An 11363-nucleotide genomic window follows, 5' to 3' on the forward strand; every position below is an offset into this window, starting at 1 on the left:
AACCTTCCATCAGATCATTTAAGTTTCTTATCTAAAGCCCTATAGAATGATAAGCTTAAATTATAACCAGAAGTAATTTAGTTGGGTTTCTTAGGAATTCTAATTTAACAGAGAAATGAGAAGCTGTCAACACAATATGCTAAAGACAAATTATGTGGATGACAAAGTTTCCCAAAGAATGGCAAGGCCTTTCAGCCCAAGTAGAGGGAGGCTGTCTGAGGACAGTACATGTGGTTCCCCCCACCCTTCATCCCTCAAAGACCAAGAGTACAAAAGACAAATGCTAATCATTAGGCAATTTAAGTGGCCAATTGAGGAAGAGAAGTGTTGGATTTTCATAGCATGAAGTTATTAGTGGTGGAAATACTTTGTTTTAGCCTTTCCTATGGTCTTGTGGAGTTTGAGAGTTATTAACCTAGAAAACTCAACGGTTTATAAACATAATGGCTAAATAATTTGGAATTATACATTAATACTATCAGGGAGAGGGGCACATGGGCGGCTCAGCAGTTGAGCATCTGCCTTTGGCTCAGGGCGTGATCCCAGAGCCCTGGAATCGAGTCTCACATCAGGCTCAGTCCCACATCAGGCTCACTTGGGGGAGCCTGCTTCTCCCTCTGCCTGTGTCTCTGCCTCTCTCCGTGTCTCTCATGAATAAATAGGTAAAATCTTTAAAAAAAAAAAAATTATCAGGGAGAATGGTGAACAAAACCAGAATTCTAGCCAAATATTTTTGAAGTGACTGGTAACCCAGAAACATTTATTTATTCATCAAAAATACATTGAGGGTATTTTTCTTGCCAAGCATTGGTGACTGGTGCTGGTATAAAGGCAAGTAAAACAGAGCCAACTAGAGTCTAGTGAGGGAGCCTAAACTAGAGAGATGTGCAGAAGAGGGCCTAACACCACTGGAAGAAGAGGACAGTCCAGGAGAGGAATCAGGGACTGGCTCCCACAGGGGATGACACCTCAGCCAGCACAAGGGAGGAAGTGTATCACCGTAGAGAGCTAGTAAGCAGGCAGGAGAAAGCAGTTTTTGTTCAGGAAACCGCAAGTAATTCGGGATGTCTGGAGTATAATTGTGATCAGAGAAGGTGACACAGGAACTTGGAAGCAAAAGCCAAATTATAGAGAGGCCACATAAGAAATTTGGGTTTCATTCTATAGACAGTGGGGAGCACTGAAGGATTTAAAACAGAAGAGTTCTCATGGCTAGATTTGCATCTTTGAAAAAAATATATAAATAACAGAAAAGACCTGGCTATCATCATCAACCACAAGGCACTCCTTAGCAATTAGATGCCTGACAGGAGACTGCCAGAGATCTACCCTTACAAAGTCAGGCCCTGGGCCCTTGGCTCTCCCACCCTGGGAACCTCCAGCTGAACAGGGTGTCCCAACCTAGCATCCTCATTTTAGGAAGTAAAAGAAGAAACGGAGACTGAGATCCTAGTGAGCAGTGATTAGAGGCAATAATGGGATAAAAATTTACAATGGAAATTAATTACTTTTTTTTTTCTTTTAAACAAGTGTTCATCTAAAAGAGAGGTACCTTTTCCCAAACAGCCTCCCACACTGCTCAGGACATTTAGAACTTCTCTGGGAATAGTTTTAAAGGCCAGCCTGGGAGACATGCTTGTCTCTTTATAGTTGCATTTTTAAAAATTTTTTATTCTAAAATGAATACTACCCAATCTGATTTTTTTATCCTGCTTACTCGGCTTAACACTGAATTAACTTTTTATTTATTCCTAAAGTCAAATCCATCTTCACGTTGGGAAAATTTCTTACCTCTGAAGACATTCAGTAGAGCCCCTCATCAACTGCTTACCAGCTACAAGTTTCTTGACCATGAGTCTCACAAGTTGCCTGCACAGTGGGGATGATGACATCTTTCCTGCCTGCCCCATACAGTTACTACTCTGAAGATCATAGCAGACACCACGGGAAAGCTTTTTGTAGAGTTGTGTCAGTGGATGTTCTTGTTGTCACCTCACACTTTGCAGGCAATTCCAAAATGTGCACTTGTTCTGGTGTCTTTGTGTTCATCTCCCTAACAGACTGTTCACCTTAGGATGGCAGGGTCTGGGTCATATTTGGTTTTGTGTCCCTGGGGTCTGACACAGGCAGGGTCTCACACATAAAAAAATCCTCAGATATTTTCTGAGTGAATAACTGAATCTAGTTTCTTGCCTTATCTTCAAAGCACATATAATAAAAGGATAATACACTTGAAATTATTCAGTTAATGGACACAGAGGCCACTTAGGCTTCTTCAAGTATGTGAGTGGTTTGTCATTAGGAACTTGCTGTTCATCTCGGAAGGAGCCAGAACAAATGGCTCATGAAATAAATCAATGTGGAAATGTAAAGGTTCTTAAACTTTAGTTCTGTGGTCTTAACTTTGGCTGTATTTTTAAATCACCAAGAAAAAATTTTGTTACCAGTACTGGGGCCCCAACCCAGCACAATTAAATCCATACCTCCGGAGGTAGAAGCCTAGCATAGTTCTTAAAGCTACCCAAGTGATTCTAATGTGCAGCCTGTGTCTGGTGCAGGGCTCTAGGATCAGTCTGTGAGAAACTGCTTAAAATATATATATATCTATTAAGGGACACCTGCTTGGTTCCCTCGAGGTCGTGAGTTCAAGCCCATGTTGCACACAGAGTTTACTTAATAAAAAAATTAAAAAAGAAAAAAAACACAGCCTATCTAGTTTTACATTAGGAACCACAGTCAGTGGAAAAGAACACAAGGCACCGTCCCACCGCAGTCTATGAGGAGTGACAACTAGCCGCTAAGTGACAGGGGCACAGTGGCAAACAGCAGTCGGTATGTGCTGAGCTATGAGAGGTCATGAAAGAAGGGGGGGCTTGTGCTGAGCCTGAGACTTCCTACAGAGCTATTAGACATTTTTAAGTTTATCACAGAAATAAGAGATATTCTCTGCCCACAAAAGGAGACCAAGTACTAGTTTAGCAAACCTGCAAGCACCAGCCAGCAGGGCTGGCCAGTACAAAGGACCTGGAGGCTTTGCCTTACAACACAAATCACCACTCTCAGCAGTGGGAATACAGCTGTGAACAAGATTCAAACCGTCTGGAATAACTGACAGTCTGTTCACAATTAAGTAAACAGCCAGTTTCAAAAGGGTAATTGATGAAAGAAACAAAATAAGGTTAGTGAGATAGGAAGATGCAGTTGCTAAGAGTTTTAAGGGTCCGGCTAAGGTAGTTCAGTCTAATCCAGCAGTCAATCATTTCTGGTCAAAGAAATGTCTAAGAAAGATCACTTAAGGGACACCTGGCTGGCTCAGTCAATAGAGCCTGTGACTCTCGATCTCCGGGTTGTAAGTTCAAGCCCCATGTTGGGTGTGGAGTCTACCTAATTAAAAAAAAAAAAAAAATTAAGATTATTTTAGAACCTTTGGAGGATTAGAAGAAGGAGAAATAGTACACATGTAGAACAGAACACCTACAAAAATCTAAGGTGGGGTGGTAAGTTCCTAAATTGGAGAGAATTGGGAAGGAGTGGTCTATAGAATTTCCAAAGGAAAAAAAGAAAGAAAGAAAGAAAAAAGAATTTCCAAAGAAAAAGATGGCTGTTTACATTAAATAAGCATAAATAATCTTACTGCATTTTAGAAACAAATTATTAATACTGGAATTCTGTATTGTACTATTTACTGTATGTTTGAGAATGAGTACCTCTCCTGTTTTCTATTAATATTATTTGTTGTTTCTTAATCTATTTCATGATTGTGGGAGAACTTTAAAAACTCAATGTCGAATGAGTGAGTTTAGTCAAGGTCCAGGTCCTTTTTAAAGAATCAGTTGTTTGCTTTCATTTATAATCTCATACAATCCCATTTGAAAAAAAAAAAAAAACAACTTTATTCTACCAAATAACCTCTATGAAAATGGCAAGCCTCCATATTTCTGTAACACACTAAAGTCAATGTTACTGGAGAATGCGAGCTTATGTAAATTTTTTTACTAATCAGAACTAAATTTTTTTACCTTCAAGTGAACAAGTCCTAAGATGGTCACATGTAAATGATCAGTGTGCAATTAATTCCAAAAAATTAACTGCTCTTGTTGGGCCAGTTCCATGACCAGACACAGAGTGAATAGTATTGAGTTATTGGGACGTACAAAACTGTAAATGACCAGACCCTTATGTACTTGAGTTAAGGCTGTAGTATAAGTCTGCATGTGTATTCTCACAGGAGACTGTAAAATGTGGGCATGCTTTCAATTCGTGCAGTCTGTGATTTATGGAGGCGCATAGGTCAGGAGTTTATTATGCTGAAAATCATAATAACTGTTTTGTTTTGCTGTTTAAAATGAAGTGACCAAAGCATGTTGAAAGATAAATGGGTGAACCATTTTGATTATGCTTTTATTTCTATTAAAGATTAAATATTATTGCTGAGTAACCAGCCATGCTAAGTATTATGATATTAAAGCTGAAGTAGTGTGTAAGCTGATAGCCCCTTCTTTCCTCTGGGTTTAGGTTTGTTATTAATCAAAATGTTGGACTTGTTTAGTGCAGTGGTGTATGAAACAAACAGTTGAAAAAGACAGCTACTTTAATTTACAGCTTTCTGTTTTTTTTCAAATTTGTAGGAAAATCTGTTTCTCTTTGTGGACTTTGTGCTGTTGTTCACATGTCTAAGTTCATTTCTTATACCGGAGCTAAATCCAGTAGTTGCAAGATTCTCTCATGGGAGAGAAAGGAAGAAGGTGCCTATAAGGTTTTAATTGACAAGTTCTGGTAAAGTCATTTTTGAAATGTGGACAGTCCCTAATAGAAATGGATATTACAAAAAAAAAAATCCATCTGCATTTTTGGAAAGAGCAATAATTTTTTTTTTAAATTTTTTTTTTAATTTTTATTTATTTATGATAGTCACAGAGAGAGAGAGAGAGGCAGATATACAGGCAGAGGGAGAAGCAGGCTCCATGCACCGGGAGCCTGACGTGGGATTCGATCCCGGGTCTCCAGGATCGCGCCCTGGGCCAAAGGCAGGTGCCAAACCGCTGCGCCACCCAGGGATCCCCGAGCAATAATTTTTGAAATAGAAAAATGTGTATATAGAAAGCTATTAATAAGTTAACTAAAGACAGTGGTTTTGTTTTTTACTATCAGTACAGGAGTATTAAATAAAATTGTTTTAAAGGGCATGTTTCAGGTACTTCCTGGTTTCAAGCTACTTACCTGGGTTAGGTATCTGCACAAGAATCATTTATTTGCTAAGCACTTACTGAAATGCAGTGCAAGGTCTGTACTCCCCACGATGTGTGGTAAAGGACCTTTAAAAGGACATCCTGCCATCCTTCTAAACTTGTTCCTCAAGAGTAGAAATACAATTCCTAAAAAGTATACTTTGTAGGAAATGCAGGACAGATTATCAGAAGTGTCGAAGAAAAAGACCACCTCTTGTTTACCTGAAACAAAAGGTTTAATTTATTAAGTAAGGAAGAGTTATGCTTTTAGGCACAGTCTCTGAGCAAAGTGGGTTGCAAATCTTACACAGAGTTTTGGGGTCAGGGATTATTAGGGGTTATCAGCCTCAGAAGCCCCATTATGCACCAGAGGCTCTCAGTGATTGGCCAGCTTTCAGAAATGTTTACTCGACAGTCCACCACTGATTGACCAACTGTCAAAAGCATAAGGCCGGCACTGATTAGTTGGCTTTCAGAGGTGTGTTTACTGAACTGAGTTGTCACTGATCCTTTAGGCCTAGGCAAATCATCATTAATTGATTAAATCCAGTTTGAGTATGTTTCAAACCAGTTCTAGTAGTCCCTGGTTACCATGAATGTAGAACAATCCGCCTTTTTCTAGGAGTTGGGATTATTTTATTTTCAGAAGCTAACACTGCAGGAAATTCAAAGTGTAAGAAAGTCACACTTGAGGAATCTATTTAAATAAGCAACGATCCTATGTTGTACTCCCTTGAACACCCTACATCCTCCTCCCACAAAGAATCTACAAATTTATCCTACTAAATTGCATGATTATCCATAATAAAATTGGTGCTATTTATTCTGTTATCATAAGCTTAATTCAGAGCTCTTTTTTCCATTTCTTCCATTAAATATATCTGATCATTTTCAAAGAAGATAGAAACAATTTAAAGTGGAAATTTAGGAAGCAAAGGCCTCAATATCACCATTCTTGAAATTACCTGTCCAGCATGGTTTTTCCACTGTCATTGCTATGGTAAGGAGGTAACTATACTTACTGATTTTCTTTTTCTGTTGTTTTGCTTCTATTTTTCTTTCCTTCTTTGTTCCTCCCTTTCCTTTTCTCCTTCTTTCCTTCTTTCCTTCTTTCCTTCTTTCTTTCCTTCCCTCCCTCCCTCCCTTCCTTTTGGATATAGTTGCCATACAATGTTACATTAGATTTAGGTGTACAACATAGTGATTCAAGTATCTATACCTTATACTATGCTCACCACAAGTGTGGCTGCCATCTGTCATCATGCAACACTATTACAATATTGACTATATTCCTTATGCTGTGCCTTTTATTTCCATGACCTATTCATTCCGTAAGTGGAAGCCTGTACGACCCATTCCCCTTTACCCATGTGGCCCATCCTCCCACCCCTACCCCCTCTGGGCAACGGTAAGTTTGTTCTCTGTATTTATAGGTCTGATTCTGTTTATTGATTTGTTTTGTTTTTTTAGATTCTACATCTAAGTGAAATAATACGGTATTTGTCATTGACTTATTTCAGTAAACATAACACCCTCTAGGTCCACCCGTATTGTAAATGGCAAGATCTCATATGATGCCTTTTTCTAAATAAAGATACTCACTCAAGCAAAAGAAGTGTAAGGATTCAGCAGTTCTTACAGGTGATATGGCATGTTCATATTGAACATTAGTTATTGAAATTAGTTATGAAATTTAATGCAAATTACATATTAGTTATATAGAAATAAAGTACAAAAAGTATAGAAAATAAAGATAATAATAAAGTATAGAAATGTGAATGTGATTTACTTCATTTAGTAAGTTAAAGTAGACTCTAAGTCATCCATATAATAATATCACTTGTACTAACTGCATCCCAGCAAGCTTTTCTGGGATAGAAGGGATGGGAATGGTAGTTAAGACTCAACTTGCTAGCCCTTGAGAACAGTAGCTACTGAACCCTTAGTAACTTCAGTATCATTAATACTATAACATTTTATTTGTCACCAAAATGTTTTCTTCAAAATCTGAATATATCCGTGAGAGTTTTCACATAAGTAAGCTTCACTCAGCATTTCTGCTACTGCAAGGAAAAGGGGTGGCGGACTTGTACTGGTACCTACTGCCCAAATCCCTGCTTATTCAGGGAAAAAGAAATTAATGTAATATTTGGGTTTCATGTGAAAGTTACAGCGGGTGTATGGGGAGTGTTAATCCTATAGGCAATTTAGCCCTATCAGCTGTGATAAAAGTGTTGGGTATGCCCACTTTAAAAGTGCTTAAATAACAAGTGGGAAAAGCTTTAGTAGTTTTGTTTATATATCAAAACTGACTTTTCTCTTTCCAAATTCATTCAGTTGCTCTGAAATCTGGTCTTTGACTTCCCCATTTATTTCTGACACCTCCTAATGGGGGCAGAGCTAATCACTTACATATTTCCCTGCTGCTACGGATAGCCAGCTTATGACCACTTAGGACTCAAGCACATGTTGATACCTTAAGACCAGTAAGCATTTGATAAAGTGGGAAAAGCAGGATGGTTAAATTTGTTGTAATCAACAGTAAGAGGAGGAAATTAGTCCATGGAGCTATGCCAAAGCTTAGTTTCCTTTTGCACGAAAAAAAAAATCATTTTTTGTTTTTAACCCTGCAGCTCCCCTGAAAAGGCAGTCATAACATCATTTGAACAAGAATTTTCTTAACACATTCCTGAGTCTTGACCCCTTTAACTACTGAAAACAAAAAGATCAGATAGGGCTGGTTTATTGTCAGGAGTTGTGCTCTGCCGCCCTGCCCTCTCTGGCTAAGTGAGCGTGCCCTTTATTTAAAGGAAGCTGGCAAAATGTTCTCTGAGTTTAGGTGAAGGAACATTCTGGTACAATTCCTTTAACCTCCCATCAGGAAAGGACCTTCAAGTGAAGACTGAGGCAAAGAGACTCTTTACTAAAAAATACAAACCAACAGAACAAACTCCAGACACATTTTTCAAATTTAAGTGTCTTCTGAGGTGTTTCCATGCGGTGTAAGCACCAATAAACAACAAGCGCATGTTGGTGTCCTGTACCCTATGGTGCATTATGCCAAGGACAGTATAGTATAAAACGTCTACTTTCTGTTCTCCTGCCAAAATCACTGAACCATCCATCTCTCCCCTCTTCAGGATGTCACATGTACTTCAGTTTGAGGATAAAAGCAGAAAAGTGAAGGACGCAAGCATGCAAGATTCAGACACATTTGAAATCTATGATCCTCGGAATCCAGTGAATAAGAGAAGACGAGAAGAAAGCAAAAAGCTGATGAGAGAGAAAAAAGAGAGAAGATAAAATTACAGTAATGTTAACTAGAGCTAGCTAGAAACGTGCCTGCGACAAATGGCCTTGTAACAGCCATTGTTCCCAACAGCATCACTTAAGGGTGTTAAAAGAAGTATTTCCGAACCTGTTGTCTGGTTTTAAAAAACAATTATCTTCTTGTATAAATTGTGGAATGATTTTGGTTACTGGTACATGCTTCCCACCCCACCCCCCATTTGACCTTTTATATTGCTAAATCTGAAAAAAGAGAACTTTCCTGCCAGTTTACATGTTTGTTAACTATTTGTAGACTGTGCCAACCCGTGTGTGTCTTTTTATCTTAAAATATGTGAAGGCTTTGTTAAGATTTTTTTATAAGAAGTCCTTGCTAGAAAGAATATTTAAGGGAAAGCTCCCCGGCATTCTGTTACCACAGTACTAAATTTGGAATATAATTTTTAAAAAAATTACATAATGTAAAGATTGATTTTGTTGTTGTGTTTTGGATATAAGCATCTAAAACTAGCCAAATCATTCTGACTCCATAGCGCCAGGCCTTAAAGCTGGAGGGATCCCAAGGGGATATTCTCACCTGCATCTAAGCCAATGCCTGGGTTTGATGTAATCAAAACACTGAGATACTAAGTAACAGCAGCCAAGCTTCTGCACACCCTGGCCCGACACTGGCCACCTTGGCTTGACACTGGGCCACCTGTCCACGCCTCTGCCCTTCTCAGCACAGCAAGAGCAGGAGCTCACTTAGGGGTCCCATTCTAGCAACAGAATTCATCGGTTTAGCCTTTGATGACGACCACTCATACTGGTTATTTAGTATATGTTATCTATATTCCACTCAGTCTTTCTAGAATCTGAATCCTCACAGTATACCACAGGCTGACTTTCAGTTACCTCTTCTCAGATAAGGTCTCATGGACTTTCTTTTTCCCGATATAAGTAATCCAGTAGACTCTCTCTCTAGAGCACTTGCTCTCAAAATGTGGTCCCGGTTACTACACTGCAGCGGCAGCAGTATCACTTGGAGCCCCGTTGGAAATGCCCACTCTTGCCACGCTCCCCACCACTACCACTGCCCCACTTCAGACTACGGAATCTGAAACTTCGAACCCAGAGGGTGTGTGACACAGATGCTGGCTTCGCTGCTGATGATTCAGTCTTTGGAGCATGGCAATATCTAGAGAAGTTAAAGACATGCATATCCGGTTATCCAAAAATTCTAATCCTCGGTCTGTCCCCTAAAGAAATCCCCACACATTCCTCAAGGAGGCCTGCACTAAATATACACCGAAGCATCAACACAAGAATGTATAACAACTAAATTACTGTGTATCAGAACTATGGAATACTGTATAGTGATGACCAATAAACAAGAGTGTTAGCTTACCTTAAAAATAATGTGGATAAAAGGGAACCATCTATCTAATAATTCAAAACATGCAACGCAGGGATGCTTGGGTGGCTCAGCAGTTGAGCATCTGCCTCCAGCTCAGGGCATGATCCCGGATTCCCCAGATCAAGTCCCACATCGGGCTCCTCCTACAGGGAGCCTGCTTCTCCCTCTGCCGGTGTCTCTGCCTCTCTCTCTGACATGAATAAATAAAATCTTAAAAACAAAACAAAAAACCATGCAACACAGCATTCAGTTTTGTATGGATGTACACATGTAGCAAAAGTATAAAAACATGTATGAAAATAGTAATTACCTCTAAGGAGGCAACAATAACATGGGCTTCAACTGTGTTTGTAATGGTTCATTTCTCAAGGAAGATGCTGGGGACTCAGTCCTCATTATATTATTGCCTCTATAGTTCTAGTAGGCCTTAAATATTTCGTATTTTTTTCCTTTGTGATCACATCCAGAACCTGAGGTGAGAAGACAGAGGACGACTCCCAATACTAACAAGAACACTTTCTTTTTGTTTCAGAAGTAGAAGAAAGTTTCTTCAAAGAGGAGGAGGGGGGATAAGATAGGGGTGTTCTGAGGAAGTACCAACCCACTCCAAAGCAGAGCGATTAGACACAAACCCACCAAAACATAGGCCGGTGTTTAGAAGTGTGCCCTGCCTTCCCCTCACCACAGAGTTGTGATATCAGTTGTTTTACAGATAGTCACAAAGCAAAATTATGTTTTCCAAACTCACAAAGTTTCTGTTGGTTATTGTGAAATAGATCAGCACTGGATTTGTTTGTATCGAAGAATCCTAAAGGGGTTCTGTTTCTCCCTGAATGTGTCCATCTTTAAGAACAGAGGGGGCCACAGGCCTCCAGAGCACATGCCAGAAGGATAATATTTTAGATTCAGAAAGATAACTGCATGATAACATTAAACCCTCAGGTTAGTCAAATGCTCCTTATCCTGCTTTCACCACAAGGAGTAGAAAAATCTGAAATTTTACAGAGATTTGAATCCCATCCAAAAATTTCACCATGATAATAAAATTCACTTTGAACTTGACTACATAACAGCAATAACAATTTTTAAAGCTTAATAATATAGTTAAATATGGTATTAAATGTGCTTATAGTAAAGTCTTTGGCATGCCTCAAGAATGTGTTTGGGCCAAAAATAAATAAATAAATAAATCAGAGACAAAAAAACAAAAACCATGTAAGAAAATTGAGCTTTATAGTTCACTCTGATTTTATGTTTATTTGAGTTTACTTTTCTTGCTGTGTCTTGCTGTAGGGATGTTACCCTGAAACAGTTCATGGTCTATCACAAGCCTGGACCTTCTGAAGATCAAAGAGAAAAGCAACTCCTGGCAATTTTTTTCTCATTTTCTGACTAGCCATTTTTTCACTTTGATTACATCGGTTGGCAAGGTGGACGTTAACACCAACCCT

At 39.0% G+C, this 11363-nt stretch overlaps 1 protein-coding gene across 2 annotated transcripts in view; it reads left to right on the plus strand.

Moving 5' to 3' along the window:
* The window catches only part of CWC27 (CWC27 spliceosome associated cyclophilin), a 189121-nt gene extending 178979 nt beyond the window's left edge, over window positions 1–10142 (plus strand). For both annotated transcript variants that reach the window (XM_026019333.2, XM_072750028.1), the window contains one exon: window positions 8369–10142. In XM_026019333.2, coding sequence (XP_025875118.1) covers window positions 8369–8531 — 163 coding nt within the window. In that variant the 3' untranslated portion in view covers window positions 8532–10142. The remainder of the gene's footprint in view (window positions 1–8368) is intronic.
* Window positions 10143–11363: the final 1221 nt, after the last annotated feature.

Source organism: Vulpes vulpes, chromosome 2, assembly GCF_048418805.1.
Source record: "Vulpes vulpes isolate BD-2025 chromosome 2, VulVul3, whole genome shotgun sequence".
NCBI lineage: Eukaryota > Metazoa > Chordata > Mammalia > Carnivora > Canidae > Vulpes > Vulpes vulpes.